We start from the raw sequence: 17,754 nt of genomic DNA, 5'->3' as shown, positions 1-17,754 counted from the left end.
TGTTTAGTGTCTTTCATCTGTGGAACTCAACGCACTTTACAAGCTTTAATTTAATTCTCAATTCCCTTGTGAGGTGGTAGTTACCTGGATTTAATATACAAGGAAACTGACTTTTCAGTGGCTGTGCAGTGAGTCATGGTAAGGGCCATGAATAGAACGCTTATCTGGTGATTTCTAGATCTTTGACCTTTGATCACTAGACCTGTTTGTCAGGTGCGCTTCCTTTTAGGGGAGGGGATATATATTTAATATGCATGAACTGCAAATTACAAACAAAGGCCCCATAATGTTCTACAGGTGAAAAATGCAACCCTAAGTACTTTTTTTTTTTTTTTTAATGTTCTAGTCTGTCTTGCCACTGAATTGAGTCATGAAGTGAAAATACAGATTCTAGAGAAATAGATACATTTGCTACATCCTGAATTTTGGGATAGATTTAGTTACTGCAATTCTCTGTTTTATTTCTATCATAGTTGTAACTTTCTTCAGGAATCTTGATATTGTTCTCTCTCTTCCCCACACCTCTTCTGAAAAGGTGAAGAGAAGCAGGGTGGAAATGCATTAGACTTTCTGAAAAGAGAACTTTTTTCATGATCTTGTGTCTGCAGCTACACTACTTAATCCTGTCAAATCTGACAAGCTAAACAGGGTTAGACCAGGTCAGTATTTAAAGGTTTCCTACCAGTAGGTGTCACTCTAACCTCTAAGTCAGTACTGAATTGAATGCTTCCAGCATTGTGTTAATATAGCCACTGTGTTCCTGGAAATGCTGGGGTTTTTTGGGCTTGAGGTAAAACTTAAATCTGACTCTTTGTAGTCAGTAAAGATCCATTAGCACTTCTTACAAGTGTAGGAATATTAACCCATATATGCTGCCCAAATTTCAAATGGGGTAATATTCTTTTTACCTAAATTACATTGATGGGTGCTTTTTAAATTCATATAGTTACCTGGCAGTTTTATTTAGGAAAACTTATTCTCTGTGCTCTGTACTGTGGTGTGCTGTTTTAAACAGCTGCTAATATGGTGGTGGGCAAAGTGATCCCTGAGCATAGTTTCAGTTTGTAAACCAGATAGAGATCTTACAGGATGAGAGGTACTAGGCAAGTAAGAGACTATATGATGATTATATTCCTTGTACCAATTAAAGCATTACCCTTAAAGATGACTTGTACATTTTAATCCTCAAAAAACATTTGAACATTAAAATGTACAGCTGGGAGAAGTTTTGCCTCAAATACTTTTTGCTGAAAAATGCAGATTTGGATCAGCTAAAACAATTGGTGAATTTGGATTGGTCAGTTGGGAAGGGGCACCCATCAGAGATGTTGAAACAGTTCACTTCAGCATTTTTGAAAGTTAAATGATTCAACTTTTGTTTAAGAAAAATATTTTTGAATTTCCCTCAATTTTATTTTTAAAAACCCTCAATCTAAACTTAAATGTTTTAGATTGACACTCTACTTTTTTTTATATTAGTTCGCCGATAATTTCAAAACATTTTTGTTTCAGGCTGACCTGAAACTTTTTATTTTATTTTATTTTTTGCACCTGCACCAAATATTACGTTCTTTTGTAGCCCTCAGAGTATGTTCTACACACTGATTAATGAAAGTATGTGGGTGTGGCTTTCAAAACAATAAGTAGCTCACAATTTCCCTCTTCCCTTCCCTTATAGTGCATGTACATTAAGTAGATTTACCGCAACTCCACTCTGAAATAGCTGGAGTTGAGAGTGCTGGAACATGGAGGCTGCTGTTGGGCCTATGGAAAGTCTGTTTTCTATAATATTGCATGTTCTAGGCCTAATGAAACTTTAGGAAATGCGTAATACAGTATTAGAGAAGACAGACAGACTAATGCCTGTTGACAGCCTGCACTGCATAGCCTCACACTTCGTGCCAAAGTGTATACAGATGTGTTACACCAAGTGAAAAATGGTGATATTCAGTAAATATTCAGTTCAGTAATTTGCAAAATAGGAACAGAGGACCTAATTTGTCATCAGTATTCCTCTACTTCAGTTGGTTACTTCTGTACTGCAGTAACTGATTTAATTTCTCTGTTTGCTGCTGTTTAATGGTAATTACCTTATATTAACTTCTATCTCAGTAGTAACATTTTTTGTATTTAATGTAAATTTCTATCCTTCTCCTTTGGATCAACTGACAGCTGACATGCAGAGCTGAATTCTCTGTGTAGGGGTCATAATACTTCATATATTGAAAAGATTTCTTCCACCTGCAGTATAAAGCAGCGAAGTCAAATACGTTCCTTTGGGAATGTCTCGTATACAACAATAGCTGGCTGACAAGATCTCCCACTGGGATTACACACTCTTGAAAGGGGCCATTTTAACATCTGCCATATACTTCCCAATCTGTTTCACATTCTTTTATTCTAAAGTGAGGTTGATAACTATCAAATTTCAACTCTATCCACCAGCACTATGAGCAACAGACTTTATTAAATATAAGCAGATTGTAAGTTACTAGCTGGGTCAGTTGCATAACCATTTTATAAACAGGTTTGGAATTAATCACATGGTTTTTTGCTCTTCAGATGCTCCTATAGCTGTACCACTTTGGACCTTGGCCAAATACAGGTTAGAAACAGTCAGGGCAAGCCACGGTTTCTTACCAGTCTTCATTACTGCTTCCTTTTAAAGACCTAGGAATATGTCCCTTGAGGCTCAAAAGTAAGTCTGACTATAAACCTTGGGGGAGAAAGTTTAAGGTAGTTGTGTATATGTACCTGACTGACTAGTGTACATTGTAATATGTGAAACTCTATAAATAAAGCTTTTTAAAATAATCAATCTGATAGTCCTTTACCTACCATGTGGATACCATGTACTCTGACTGCAGGACCTCTTAGTGAAATTGGAACCATTTATCATGTTTCTTAATTGCTATTAGTTGTAATATAGTCAGTGCTGGACAGGCTGTTTTGTATCCCTGTGGCTGGTGCTCAGATAATGGCACTGGGAAGCTTCTCCCACACAACCAGTGAATGTGGAAGCCAGCCTGATACTGGGATAAATACTCACTCAGGGCCAACATGCCCAGCCCTCTGTACTGAATTACTCTGTCCCTCTTAAGTCTCTGGACACCATCAACTCCCCGTGCTTCCTTCAGAAACTAGTTTCAGCTGAGGATTGGCTAGTACTATGGTGTTAATCAATGGTCAAAATTATTGGCTTTCACAGCTGTCTTTATCGTCCTTGTAAATGACACATCTGACCTGCCTTTAAAGATCAAGACAATTTATAGCTTTTGTCCTTTGTTAAAGAAGTTAAGATGCATCATATAGCCCTCTGTATGTGTCTGTGGAAACTACAGTGCATTCAGCAGCTAATGAAAGTTGAGTAAATGAAGGCGACAAATACTGCCAGCTACTAGAAAGAAAAAACGTATCTGGGCTCCATCCTCATAAGTGCTGAATAAACAAATGCCTCATTGGATTTTCCTCCAGTGTACATCCTTTGTATCTTAAACAAAAAAACCTGAAGCTCTGCTTGGAGAAGATCTCCAAGTGGAGATTAAGGATAATCTAGGCATGGCACAATGTCTAAACGAATATTTTGCATCGGTCTTTAATGAGGCTAATGAAGGGTTTAGGAATAGAGGCAGCGAAACGGAGGGGAATAAAGGAGGGGGGGTTGACATTACAGTATCCGAGGTAGAAGCCAAACTCGAACAGCTTAACGGGACTAAATCAGGCGGACCGGATGATCTTCATCCGAGAATACTAAAGGAACTGGCGTGAGAAATTGCAAGCCCGTTAGCGATAATTTTTAATGAATCTGTAAACTTGGGGGTGGTACCGTTGGACTGGAGAATAGCTAATGTGGTTCCTATTTTCAAGAAGGGGGGAAAAAGTGACCCGGGTAACTACAGGTCTGTTAGTTTAACATCTGTAATATGCAAGGTCTTGGAAAAAATTTTGAAGGAGAAAGTGGTTAAGGACCTTGAGGTCAATGGCAATTGGGACAAATTACAACATGGTTTTACGAAAGGCAGATCGTGCCAAACCAACCTGATCTCCTTCTTTGAGAAAGTAACAGATTTTTTAGATAAAGGAAATGCGGTGGATCTAATATACCTCGATTTCACTAAAGCGTTTGATACGGTACCGCATGAGGAATTATTGGTTAAATTGGAAAAGATGGGGATCGATATGAAAATCCAGAGGTGGATAAAGAACTGGTTAAAGGGGAGACTGCAGCGGGTCGTACTGAAAGGTGAACTGTCAGGTTGGAGGGAGGTTACCAGTGGAGTTCCTCAAGGTTCGGTTTTGGGTCCGATTTTATTTAATCTATTTATTACTGACCTCGGAACCAAATGCAGAAGTGGGCTGATAAAGTTTGCGGATGACACAAAGTTGGGAGGTATTGCCAATTCGGAGAAGGATCGGGATATCCTGCAGGGAGACTTGGATGACCTTGTAAACTGGAGTAATAGTAATAGGATGAAATTTAATAGTGAGAAGTGTAAGGTGATGCATTTAGGGATGACTAACAAGAATTTTAGTTATAAGCTGGGGACGCATCGGTTGGAAGTGACGGAGGAGGAGAAGGACCTCGGAGTCCTGGTTGATCGCAGGATGACTATGAGTCGGCAATGTGACGTGGCCGTGAAAAAAGCTAATACGGTCTTGGGATGCATTAGGCGAGGTATTTCTAGTAGGGATAAGGAGGTGTTGCTTCCGTTATACAAGGCACTGGTGAGACCTCATTTGGAGTACTGTTTGCAGTTCTTGTCTCCCATGTTTAAAAAGGATGAACTCAAACTGGAACGGGTACAGAGAAGGATGATCAGGATAGGAATGGAAAACCTGTCGTATGAAAGGAGACTCGAGGAGCTCGGTTTGTTTACCCTAACCAAAAGGAGGCTGAGGGGGGATATGATTGCTCTCTTTAAATATATCAGAGGGATAAATACCAGGGAGGGAGAGGAATTATTTCAGCTTAGTACTAATGTGGACACGAGAACAAATGGATATAAACTGGCCGTCGGGAAGTTTAGGCTTGAAATTAGACGACGGTTTCTAACCGTCAGAGGGGTGAAGTTCTGGAATAGCCTTCCGAGGGAAACAGTGGGGGCGAAAGACCTCTCTGGCTTTAAGATTAAGCTTGATAAGTTTATGGAGGGGATGGTTTGATGGGATAACGTGATTTTAGTCAATAAGTCAATAACATGCCATCGCTGGTAATTAGTATCAATGGTCAATGTGGGTCTGGCTGGAGAATCTTGCCCGCATGCTCGGGCTTCTGCTGATCGCCATATTTGGGGTCGGGAAGGAATTTTCCTCCAGGGTAGATTGGCAGAGGCCCTGGAGGTTTTTCGCCTTCCTCCGCAGCATGGGTTAGGGGTCGCTTGCTGGAGGATTCTCAGCGACTTGAAGTCTTTAAATCATGATTTGGGGACTTCAACAGCTGACTCAAGGGAGAGAGTTATTCCAGGAGTGGGTGGGTCAGATTTTGTGGCCTGCATCATGCGGGAGGTCAGACTAGATGATCATAATGGTCCCTTCTGACCTTAAAGTCTATGAGTCTATATTAGAGTTGATCTGACATCTTTTCTTCTGCTGGCAACTTAGCAACATTTAGTTTAAAATTGAATTGCTTATCTTTTGTTGTATATACCCCATCTCTGGTTATGTCTTCATGGCAACCTACGTCATCAGCACCCAGGCTAGCCACGTGTGAGTGGCCACACCCAAGTTACTGGGTCCACATTAGTACTACACTCACCCATGGAATGTGCCAGAACTCCTGGGGATATAGCGCATAGTTCTTAGTGCTGTTGTAAGCCAAGTCACTATGATTCTTTCCCAGTGAATTGTGGGAAGGCAGTGCAGGGCTATAAGCACTTGAGTGGTGTGGCCTGCATATTCCCTGCAAAACTGGCAGGTTACTAACCAACGTGTAAATAGCACAAAGGCTTTAGCCTATATCCCAGGACTAGCCAGCTTGCTCTGATGTAAATCAACATCATGCTTGGCTGAGAGGGTTTTGTGGAGAGCAGCAAGGTTAAAGGCAACAGCCAAATTAGAGCCCAAGTTAACTCTTGAGTGAAGACCAAGCCTCTAATCACTGCAGGCACCATTCTTCCTCATCATGTAGCCTTGTAATTGGGGGTTATTTTTTCAACTCCTTGTGCTTTGTCCCCCACAGACTCCAACTCCTGCCTTCTCATTATCAAACTGACATGAGTGTGTGTCTCTCGACAGCACTGAACCTAGTTCAGGCCCTCCTCATCGCCCATCTGGACTAGTGCACCCTCATCTCCAGCCTCATGAACCAGCATTGCTTTCTACCTTCTCGCCCCATCCACTGAAAATATGGCTTCTAGCATTCTTTTTGCTTGCTGGTGGCTCTGACCACATAATTCCTCTCCTTCATTATTTTAAAAACCTTCATTGCCTGCCTCTGGTTTTGAGCCAGCTAGTTCAAATTTCTTCATCTCACCTTCAAAGCCTTTCCCAACTGTCTCTTGTTTTTTACCATGTTGTGTACTCCACAACTAATGCCCAATCATTCCTCTCTTTGTCCGCTTCTCCCATGCCATCTCCATGCGGCCTCTGAGTGTAGAAATTAATTACTTATGAATTAATCTGTGAAATTGCCAACCCGCCCCTTCAAATTTCCACTCCAAATCCTGTCTTGGAAAAAAAAGTCAGACAACCAATGATACCAGCGTTTAGGGATTTTTTTTATTATTATTAAATTAAAGATGGGTGAAATCCTGGCCCCAGTAAAATCAATGCCCTCATTCCCATTGAGATCAACAGGATTTCACTGTTAGAACCATCTGCCACCATAAACAGTTAACCTATATTACATGGTTATTTTAATTTCTTTCTTCTTCCCATCACACTCATTGTGTTGTGTCTCAAATTACAGAGTAGTCATGCAAAAGTTCTAGGGTGACTAAAATAGGATTTCATAATAGTGGTCATGTCTGTTTTCTGCAAAAATGGAGATAATGACTAGCTGATGTAGGAGAATATGGGGGGGAAAATCTCTCATTCCAATTGATATGCCTCTTGAATTTCCTAAGCATTATGTTACAAAGCTATGTGAGCAAGCCTCTCTTTAATGCACTAATGTGAATCAACAACATGCAACAGTTGCAGTTTATTTTTTTTAAGTATTTTTCATCAGGCTAGTATAATGCTACAACACACACATTTACAATGAAAATGACTAAACCAAAGTTCCAAGCACTGTAAGGCATACAAGTGGGAACTGCTCTATAAAGATGGGTGTCTAAAACAGTCATATTTTACATATAAAGATCATTACAATAATTTCACAAGCAACATGAAGCTAGTGCTTCCATTTTGCATATATAACATTCTTAAGTTTTGCATCTATTTCTAGATATGTCTAACAGCACAGACAAAGTAACACCATAATCTACACTGTTACATTTTAATGTGCAACAATATTGTGAGTATCTCTGAAAACTACTATTCTTTTGTATTTTAAAGCAGAATGTATTTGCATAACTTGTTCTCGTTACCATCTTGATTGTGTGTGTATATTTCTTCAAGAAAACCCATTCAAAATTTCCTTTAACATCAAACTTTACAGCCCATGTTCAAAATATAAATATGAAATACACTTTTTCAAAGTACAATTAAAATCAGGACTTTCATTTATTAAAAATGCATAAATATTTTAAAATATATAGGGCCAGAGTCTCAGCACAGTATAAATTGTCATAGTTCCATTTACTTCAATAGAGCTACAAGGATTTATGCAAGTTGAGGATCTGGTCATTGAATTTAATGCTAAAATAAGGCTTGCTAAGAGCAACTAACTCTTTTGTCCAATTAGGGCAGCTCTCCTATGAGGCTGGAGGCTAGCTGTTCTTTTTACACACAAAGTTTCTTATCAGAATGAAAACTTCCCTGCAAAAGTGGACTAAATTACTAGAAATTTATTAAAAATCAACAAATTTAGGAATAGGTATGGCATCTGACTATGCAAACTCTGCCTGTAAAAACTGTTCTTGAAACATTAACAAGAAATATAACTAAAGCAAACTTGCAACTTTACCATTTTATGTTCAACTACTTAAAAAAGATAAGGAGAGAGGACCAATAAATTAGATTTTTAAATGGTTCAATTGTAAATGCTGGCACACAAAATAAAAGACAAAGTAAAGTAATTTAGTATAAACAAGAGAATCCAAAATGTTAGTATTTTACTGGCTTCTACTTCAAACAGAGTTTTAATTAATTTTTTTAAATTGCATATTTCCAGACCTTTGTTACTAATACGATCTTAACTTATTAAAATGGATAGATGTTAAAAAAAATCATTTTAGACAACATATTTTGTTGCTTTTTTTCACTTCACTCAGTGAAAATAAATTACTTATTTCTAGTCAGTTTCACATATAGGTTGTTTGGTTGGCAAATACAGCAAGAGAAATTTACATTCAGATGAAAATGTCTTAATTGAATTTATTTTAAAATAAGACATTTCTATCAGTGTTAGGATTTGAGAAAATATTTTTTGCAATATCTAATTTCTGGGCCTAGTCTACTGAAAGCATCCTTTTAACTTCAGTTTTGGGGTAATATTTTAAAAAGTAACTTAGGCCCTTAGGTGCTTAGGGTAAAATTTCCAAAAGTCTCACTGAAAGTCAATGGGACATAGGCACTTTTGAAAATTTTAGCTGTGGTCTTTAAAAATTGGCTCTTTTTGGAATGATTATAGAAATAATACTATGTAAAGGCTAGAAAAACAACAAAACTATTTATTACTTAGATTGTAAGTCCCTTGGGCAGAGACTGTTTTTGTTCTATGTTTATATAATGCCTAGCACAGTTGGGTCCTGCTCCATGACTTGGGCTCCTAGGTGCTATGGTAATACAAATAATAAATAAAGTAAACTCTGATGCCTATCATTCAGTGCAAAGTCATGGTTTACCAAAATGTTTGTGCGTTTATTTTTATATTCTTCCTGTTTTACTCAAAGACCCACCCACACAGATCCAACTGGAGGGTCGGGGTCCCATTTACACACCCAAGTAATCCTGTTCATTTGCTTCTGTCATTTCTACTTTTACTTTGCTGAAAGAACATAAGAATGGCCGTACTGGCTCAGATCAAAGGTCCATCCAGCCCAGTATCCTGTCCACTGACAGTGGCCAACGCCAGGTGCCCCAAAGGGAGTGAACCTAACAGGCAATGATCAAGTGATCTCCCTCCTGCCATCCATCACCATCCTCTAACAAACAGAGGCTAGGGACACCATTCCTTAGCCATCCTGGCTAATAGCCATTAATGGACTTAACCTCCATGAATTTATTTTAAACCCTGTTATAGTCCTAACCTTCACAACCTCCTCAGGCAAGGAGTTCCACAGGTTGACTGTGCACTGTGTGAAGCAGAACTTCCTTTTATTTGTTTTAAACCTGCTGCCCATTAATTTCATTTGGTGGCCCCTAGTTCTTATATTATGGAACAAGTAAATAACTTTTCCTTATTCACTTTCTCCACATCACTCATGATTTTATATACCTCTAGCATATCGGCCCTTAGTCTCCTCTTTTCCAAGCTGAAAAGTCCTAGCCTCTTTAATCTCTCCTCATATGGAACCCGTTCCAAACCCCTAATCATTTTAGTTGCCCTTCTCTGAACCTTTTCTAATGCCAGTATATCTTTTTTGAAAGGATTTTAATAGAAATTTTTTCACAAAATTGTTAAATTTGAAAATTTTAAGAAACAAACCCAATATTTCCACAATGTACACAACTACCTTCAAGGCAAAAATACTCAACAAAAACAGTTATGTACAGTAGGCATAATTACGGAAATATAAAAATAACATTTGGAAAGCAAAAATAAATGAATAATTCTTTATGGCTCTGATAAGGTTAAAAGAATCAACCCCAAGGGGCTTAAATAAATGTTCATAATAGCAGAGATTACCTTTCATTAACATTGTGTCCTATTACAGCTAATAAGTGGTTGTTCTGCCTGGACCTTTACATACACAATTGCACAGCTCCTTTTCTTTGGAATTTTTTTAAATGTTCAAGGACAGTGCCTGTTCTTCATCTGATGAACAGATGTCATTTCAGACAGTGAGAAACACAGCTTCATCTGAATCTTTGCCACTGTCTTCACTAGGCAGGCAACAACCACCGCTTGGGGACCTGCAGCTCAAATCTTCCACACCTGACTCCTGATCACTGTTGGCTGAGAGGTCAGGATCAGAGCTTTTCAGGTTGTCCTGGGTCAGAATCAGGGCTGAGTCTTCTTCGTCTCCTTGTGAAGGGCTCCGGGATGGGAATGATTTCACATTATTAATGTAATCCTGGGGTGTGTTAGCTATGCTGTTGTTAGAGGTAGAAAGCCCTAAGTGTGTGTTGTGGTCTTGTTGCTTAGAGTTTTCTTTTCTATTGTTTAACTGCACTTTTTTGAGATCTGCCAATCTCTGAAAGAGAAACAATATAGTTTATATATTACACACACGCACGAGTTTCGGACCCAATTCTGCTCTTGCGTACCTTGGTGATGGGCACAATGTAAATACTTAAGGTCAAAATCTGACTTACACCCTTTGCAACTATTTATTTGACAATCAGAATTCTTCCCTCAACTGCAGTGGGGTTACACAGACCTTTAATCATGTCAGCCTTTATGCCATATGGGACCAAAAAAATTAACTTCTGTGGGAGTGTGTGTGTTTTGTGCAGGTACTAGGGCAAAATTTCACCCTACCCCCCAAAAGAACCCATTCCTGGCTTCTACAGATGTCAAAGGCAAAAAATTCCCATTGAGTTCAGTCCCAGAAACTCCCTCTGTGTTTGAAAAGCACACAGCAGATGGTAGGTGCCACCACTTTTTAAGTAATAGTATACATTTATGGATTATTCTTGCCATCTTGGTATTATATATGCCTGACCTCCATTGCACATGTCCTGTAGAAAGGTGAACAAAAACTACCTATTTAGCTGAAATTCATCAAAGACTTCCCCAATAACTAGCCTTATTTAGAGAATATGAAGTCTGGGAAATCAGATCAAGTGTCTTTACCTGTTCTAAGACTTCCAGCTCTTCCTCTAACTGCTGAGTTTCTTCTTTCACTGCCATCAGGTAATCGGTAACTGACTGCCGGGGATGCATCCCCTTTTCAAAGCGGGTATACATACCACTCCAGAACCTGGAATTGATAGCAGGGACTCTCAGAAGTGTTAAATGCAGGCGGTATGCAGGAGTACACGGTCTTAAACATACGTAAGCACTTCACTGCATGATGTTAATTGAAAAACAGATTTACTACCACAAGATCATGTTTTACTACTTTTGATCATGTATGACTGACAATGAAAAAGAAGCATAAGAATGTAAATCTATAGACTAATACTGGCATAAATCAATTATATACAACTTTAAGAAACATCAGGCTACATTTGATTTAGACCACAGCTTTGATCTAATCTGTCTGGAGTTCTGAGTGATAGTAATTCTTTTTAAAAAAAAACTTTTAAACTTATTAAATGTATTTACTGTCAACAAAAATGCATGTTCTGTCAAAATAAATACACACCTTTGCTAAGAAGAACAATAACTTAAGTTGTATTTTTTATTTGTTCTATACCCTCTATTTAAAAATACTATAGCGCAGTAGTAGCTGCATCAAAATTAAGGTTGAAGCCAGCTTTCCATTATAAGTCCAATTTTAGCCCCTCTCCAGTTTTCCTCAAGAACAACTGGTCCTCCTGAAGTTTTGTATGCCACAGCTCATCTGAGCGTAGTTTTTTTCTGGAAAGTTGGGTAAAAATCAGAAGCGTCATCTAAAAGTTATGGTGTGAAATGTTACTTAAAAATTCACATTTAACAAAAATGTTTAACAACAAGAGCCAAAAAATATCTCAAGGATGAGTTTGTGTTTTGTTGGCCTGGCTGAAAAGTACTTTTTGGGTACTTGGTGTAGCTAAGCATGACTCCACTGAAATCAACGGAGTTGTACCCATTTACATTTGCTCTACATTTGACCCTAATGTTAAAAGACAAAATAACACATATTGGCACAGAGATGTCTCAATATGTGTTCACAAGGCAGTCTATGAAATACCCGACAGATTCATGGGGCCTGTTTCCACCTGCTGCATCACATGGGTAAAACAGTATTTTATTATGATGATTTCTTCTCAGGTTGTCACTGTACAATCATAGGTTTGATCCGGAGAGGTGCTGAGTGCCATAACTCTCAATGAAACTAATGAAATCTGCTGGTTCTGCTCAGATACTCTACAACTTTCAGGATTAGGTCCCAGATTGATTCAGGAAAGCATTTAGGGCTAGATCCACAAAAGCACTTGGATGCCTAACAGCCACTTTAGGTGCCTAAATCCAATATTTAGGCATCACTGAGATCCTCAAAACCCCCACACAGCTGCTGCCTAACCCTACAGGCATCTAAATTTCCACTGTTATAGTCCCCTAGGTATCTCAGTTTCTGACAGTGAACGTATGCATAGTTATCTCAGTCTGGGCACCAGGCGCCTAGCTCATTCCTAAACCCCACTGGGGGTCCTACCCAGTAAGTGTTCTCTAACCCCTAAACCCACACAAAATGCACAGAGGAAGACATGGCAGGGATGGTGCCTGCACCCACTCCCCCACCCCTTTTATAACTTTTAGCCCAGTGGTTAGCACATTCACCTAGGATGTGGGACACCTGGGTTCAACCCCCTCCCCCCTCGATGTGGAGGCCTGATCTGAACTTGAGTCTCTTCCCTTCCCTGTATTAATTATTTATACACAGTGGAACAGCTCCAATAGGAGAGATTGCAAGAGACCCGACCAGATAACCCCATAGCTTAGCGATTAGGGCACTCTTGTGGGAAGGGGGGAAACCCAGCTTCAAATCCCTTCTCCACATCATGCAGAGGGTAGAATTGAACTGAGGTCTCCCACATCCAGGGTGAGTACCCTAGCTACTGGACTAAACGTTATAAGGGGGACTCCTCGTTTAGCATTTTCCAAAAACTGGCTTAGGTGTCATCTCCAGGTGTGTGTTTATGGCTGTGAATCCCAAAAGGAAGTAGGCATTTTCCTCCAACCCAGATTTATCTAACTCCCTTTGAGAGGCAGGGCTTAGAACATGCAGAATATGGATGGATTTAAGTACATGCTAAAGTGCATTCCTGAAAGGAGACCTTAACAACTGATTCTATGAAATCTTTGTGGGTTAGTGATACCAAGCTATTGTAGACTGCACTACAATTAATTTAAAGTAAGAGACCTGTAAAATAATAACCCAGGCTAAAAAAAGAAGCCCTTAGGAAAGTGGAAGCAGCCTGGGGTTTTACAAGCCGGTTTCTGTGTATTTGCTCCTTAGGCATGCACCCATCTGCGTGCTCTTGTGTGAATTGTTGACATAGTTCTCAGTTAAATAACTGTTCCTGTTAGCCTGCAACTGAAAAGTCAGATCAGAGGAGGGTGTATGCCATAAGTATGTTTGGATAATTGTGTAATATCACTCCTCCCCTATTTTCTAATTCTCTGGTAACATGTGGCCAGCACCTGACTATCTACGTAAGTAGCTCAGCAGACAGATTAAGTAACAGACTTGAATTAAGAATCCATCTGTCTAGCCAAAGGGCTGGCAGAGCTGTTCTAGGTAGGGTGACCAGAGGGCAAGTGTGAAAAATTGGGACAGGGGTGGAGGGTAGTAGGTGCCTATATAAGAAAAGGCCCCCAAAATCGGGACTGTCCCTATAAAATTAGGACATCTGGTCACCCTAGTTCTAGGAGATTTTTACCTAGTATTAAGTGGTTTATTTTTTCTTTGCCAAACCATCTATGTTAATTTAGTAATGTCCCCCCCAACCCTATATTCATTAACACAAAAAGCCCAATCCTGCAAACCCTTACTCAAAGTAGTCTGATTAAAATCAATGGGATTACTTACATGAGTAAGTGTCTGCAGTATCAGGCCCATATTTTGGAAATCTCTTTTGCAAATATCGTTGTACCTAAAGGGACACTGTCAGATTACAATTAGAGTTTTTAGTTAAACTGTTTTTTTAAACCTGGGTTACAAATGTGACCTAGAGTGTTAAAAATGAAAGAATATTAACATTAATTCATTTTTAATCATTTAGGTTGTTTGTTTACATTTTAACATATCCTTTAGCTTGGAATATGAAAATAACTATTCAATTGTACTTATAATAATTTTTAATCACTTTCACTTTTCTTGTATTAGCAGCAAAATAGATTGTTATTTGAAAAAACAATAGTAACATTTTGGATGATATTAGCCTCTACAGAAACTTGTAAATACCTAAAAAATATGTGGGGCCTAAGTTACCCTCCCAGTGTTACCTAGAATTTAGCAGCAACATTGGACAGAGTATTTTATTTGCTTATTTACTAAGTACTTGTTTTAACAAATGTGAGTGAGATCCTATGATCTTTCTGAAACCACTTGTTTCACCTGTGATGCTGATTGACCCAGGGAATCAAAGATTCATCACAAAATCTGATATGGCAGAAATCTAGTACTCACAGTGGAACAAATGCCTATGCATGTAATAAGTACACACAACTATCAATGCAGTCTTAGTCACAAGCTTCTTTTGTAGCTAATCCAATGCTGTGACATAGTGTAGAGGCCCTGTCTGAGTATTGGCAGGCAGGGAGTTTACCACTGTATCTATCAATGTACTAGAATAAAATATACAGTATAAGATTAAGTTCTGAGATGAGAAGTTTTGTTCTAATACACCCCACTAGTAACCTGCACTGTGCAATGGCAACAATAAGTGAAGTCACCTACTTGTACAAGAAATTGCAGGGAGCTGTCTGTGGGCGCAGTGTCCCCTGGGTCTGACTGTGGTCTTCTCTATACAGAGGATTAATGTAATCTGCACGATTCTTCCACAAGTGATCCCAAAGCGAATATGTTCGTTCTTGAATTCTGAGAAAGGATTTAAAAGAAAAATACATAAACTGCTTTCCAGAGGTGCAGGTATAGCTAGAGACTAGGGAAGACACTTCAGTGCTCTTTGCTGCTCACTACAATCAGCTTCAGAGCCTCTTAAGAAAATTACACAAATTATAGCTGTAGAATGTAGAGGCCCATTTTCCTTTATTGGACTTTAAAGGTGAAATCCAATGCACCTCTGAAAAGCCAGAGTAACTGGACTTGGAATGTATGGGGGTTGAGTAAATAAAAACGTAGCCTCCGTTTCAGGGCCCATGCCCAGGGCTTCTGAGTTGAAACAGTAGCCACTGATCCTTTGTATCAGTTCTGTGTTGTGTTGAGGCCACTGAATCTGTATATTCATGAATCCCCGGGCCTCTTCCACACCTCCTCACTCTCCACCCCTCTTCATGGCCTTGCTGACCTACATGGGCCTGGTGCACAGACACTTCCTGCAGCATGTAATGGGTCAGGCACTCCACTGCAGCTACTTATTCAGTGATTAACCCTCCTCCCACAGCCCATAAGTGCACAGAGGACTTCCACTGGTTCTCCACACCATGGGTGAATTTCAGCCACATGCAAGTGTGCTGACATTTCAAGTTGGCACCAGATTGCTGAGCAGCCACAGTAGCACTGTAACAGATAATGGCGACTCTGCCTTTACAGGAGGAATGGCCAGTTACCAGTGGGGCACCATTCCCTTACAGACTACAGGAGTTATGCCAAGTTCTACTTTTTTCTGTGGGTGGCTCACCGCAGATTCTGGGGATCAGCAGTTTGTGCAGATACAATTTGAAACAGTTGTGCGCTGTGTGACATATGGTGCTAAAAAGAGGCACTGTAGATGTTGTGGCTCAGCCTGGAGCTTGGGCTCTGAAGCCCAGGAAGGAGGGTGAGCCCTTTGGAGGAATCACAGGTCTTGAACCTGGGTCTCCAGGCCACAGCCACCACATGGCAGCTTGCTGATACCAGCGGGGAGCGTGGGCTGGTGGACCCTAGCTCACCATAGGCACTGCCCACAAAGCTCCCAATTGGAGGAGATGTCCAGCCTCTTTGCGTGGCTCAGACTCACTATTTAAGCCAGAAGGAGACACAGGAAGTTGTCTGAGCAACTACAGGAATCCTTGGCTGGATGCTACATTGGATTCTGCCTTCTTTCCTGATTCCTGCCTTCCTGTCCAGCTCCTAGTTCTTGCACTCCTGTCTTGCTCCAAGTCCCTGCTTCTATGCCCTGGATCTGACCCTGGGCTTGATTCCTGACTCTGTCTCTGACCTATAGTTCCTGACCACTACTGCTCTGACCACTAGGTATGACTGCCTACATTCTGATCTATAACACCCCTTACTGGGAGTAAGAGGCATAGAAGCAAACAGTCAAATGTAGGGACAGATTTTGTGGACTATGAACAATTTTTAAAAGCCTCAATCCTTCAATTTGAACTGACTCCTGAGGCTTACAGGAAAAGATTTCTGGGGCTGCAAAAGCACAATGAGATGACTTATATGGAAGTGTCAACCCAGAAGGGAGAGTACATCTGCAACCAGGGGAGCCACCAGATGATTTGTGTGCACTGGGTGGGTTAGAACAGTTCTATGGTGACCATCCACATGACCTTAAAATGGGACTAGTGGACAAGAAACCAGGAAATTTGTACTGCTGGACAGTTCGTGGGATGAGTATGTGATGAACACAAGAACTCCAGTACAATCAGAGAGTACAAAACTAACAGCGCAAGAGGTCAGTTCACTGTCTCCCCTGACCAGGGTAACCAGGGTGTCACCAGCAGGAACCCCAGTTTCTTACCCAAAAGGAGTGGGTGGGACAGAGAGGAATCTGGCTCTGAGGAAACTTGAAGATTCAACCCTAGGAGGGGAAATGGATTTCTCATACATACATAGCTCTGGGAGGTGAACAATCACCCTGAGGAGTATGCCAAGGCTCAAGTGAGGCCCTAAATCCTTTCCCCACCTATAGATTATATATACAGCATTGCACATTACAGAAGCTCAACTTTTTTTTGTTAAATTATCTTGCCAGATAAAGGCAGGCAAGAATTGTACATTGCTACACTTTGAGGCATGCAAATTTATATAGACATTTTAATCTTTAATACACACAAAATCTGCAAAACCCACATATACCTATGTAGTTAAAGAACAGAAAATCATACTTCAGCTCTCGCCGCTCCTTCTGGCTGTTACACAGAAAGTTACCAAACTGGCAGGAATAGATATGATGTTGTATGTGGATCAAGAATCTTTCATTGAACTCAAAGGCACAGGGAAACTGTTCCATTAGCTGCCAAACGCACTCGATGAACTGATCAATAACTGGGGATATCTCTTTTGGATCTCCATCTAAATAGCCATACCTAAAATAATGCAAGATATTACCATTATAACCTGAAATCTAATAGGAATCCTTTATGAAAACTAGAGCACTACATGGTTGAAAAAAAATGCTTTGTGGGAGAGAGTTGAGTCATGGGTTTCATGGTGAATTTTTAGTCACATCACAAAATCAGGCAGGTGTGGAAACCTCTGTTCACAGAACCAAAGGAGTGCTGTGCTTGCCAGTCAGGAACAGAGCACACAGGAGAAGCTCTGTGGGGAAACTTCCAGAGTCCCCTGCTGTTTTATACCTGGTACTAGTGTGCGCTGCAAGTCTCTCACGTCCATGAACACCCTTAGTCTACGTACTATTAATTAGCACATCTCCAGGACAACCTTTGCTGAGAGACTTTTATGGTGCCTTCCCACCCACCCACCCCCCCAAAAAAACCCTCCA

General features: G+C 40.1%; 1 protein-coding gene across 1 annotated transcript in view; it reads right to left on the bottom strand.

Moving 5' to 3' along the window:
- Positions 1 to 10,100: 10,100 nt before the first annotated feature.
- Positions 10,101 to 17,754, bottom strand: part of MTMR7 (myotubularin related protein 7) — a 59,983-nt gene continuing 52,329 nt past the window's right edge. Inside the window, exons 10-13 of the mRNA XM_065404955.1 lie at positions 17,138 to 17,338; positions 14,817 to 14,957; positions 11,063 to 11,189; positions 10,101 to 10,460 (exon numbers count right to left, since the gene is read on the bottom strand). Coding sequence (XP_065261027.1) covers positions 10,101 to 10,460; positions 11,063 to 11,189; positions 14,817 to 14,957; positions 17,138 to 17,338 — 829 coding nt within the window. The remainder of the gene's footprint in view (positions 10,461 to 11,062; positions 11,190 to 14,816; positions 14,958 to 17,137; positions 17,339 to 17,754) is intronic.

The sequence above is a fragment of the Emys orbicularis genome, chromosome 5, assembly GCF_028017835.1.
Source record: "Emys orbicularis isolate rEmyOrb1 chromosome 5, rEmyOrb1.hap1, whole genome shotgun sequence".
Lineage (NCBI taxonomy): Eukaryota > Metazoa > Chordata > Testudines > Emydidae > Emys > Emys orbicularis.
Note: the sequence above shows the minus strand (reverse complement) of the source record. Positions and strands in the feature narration are given on the sequence as shown.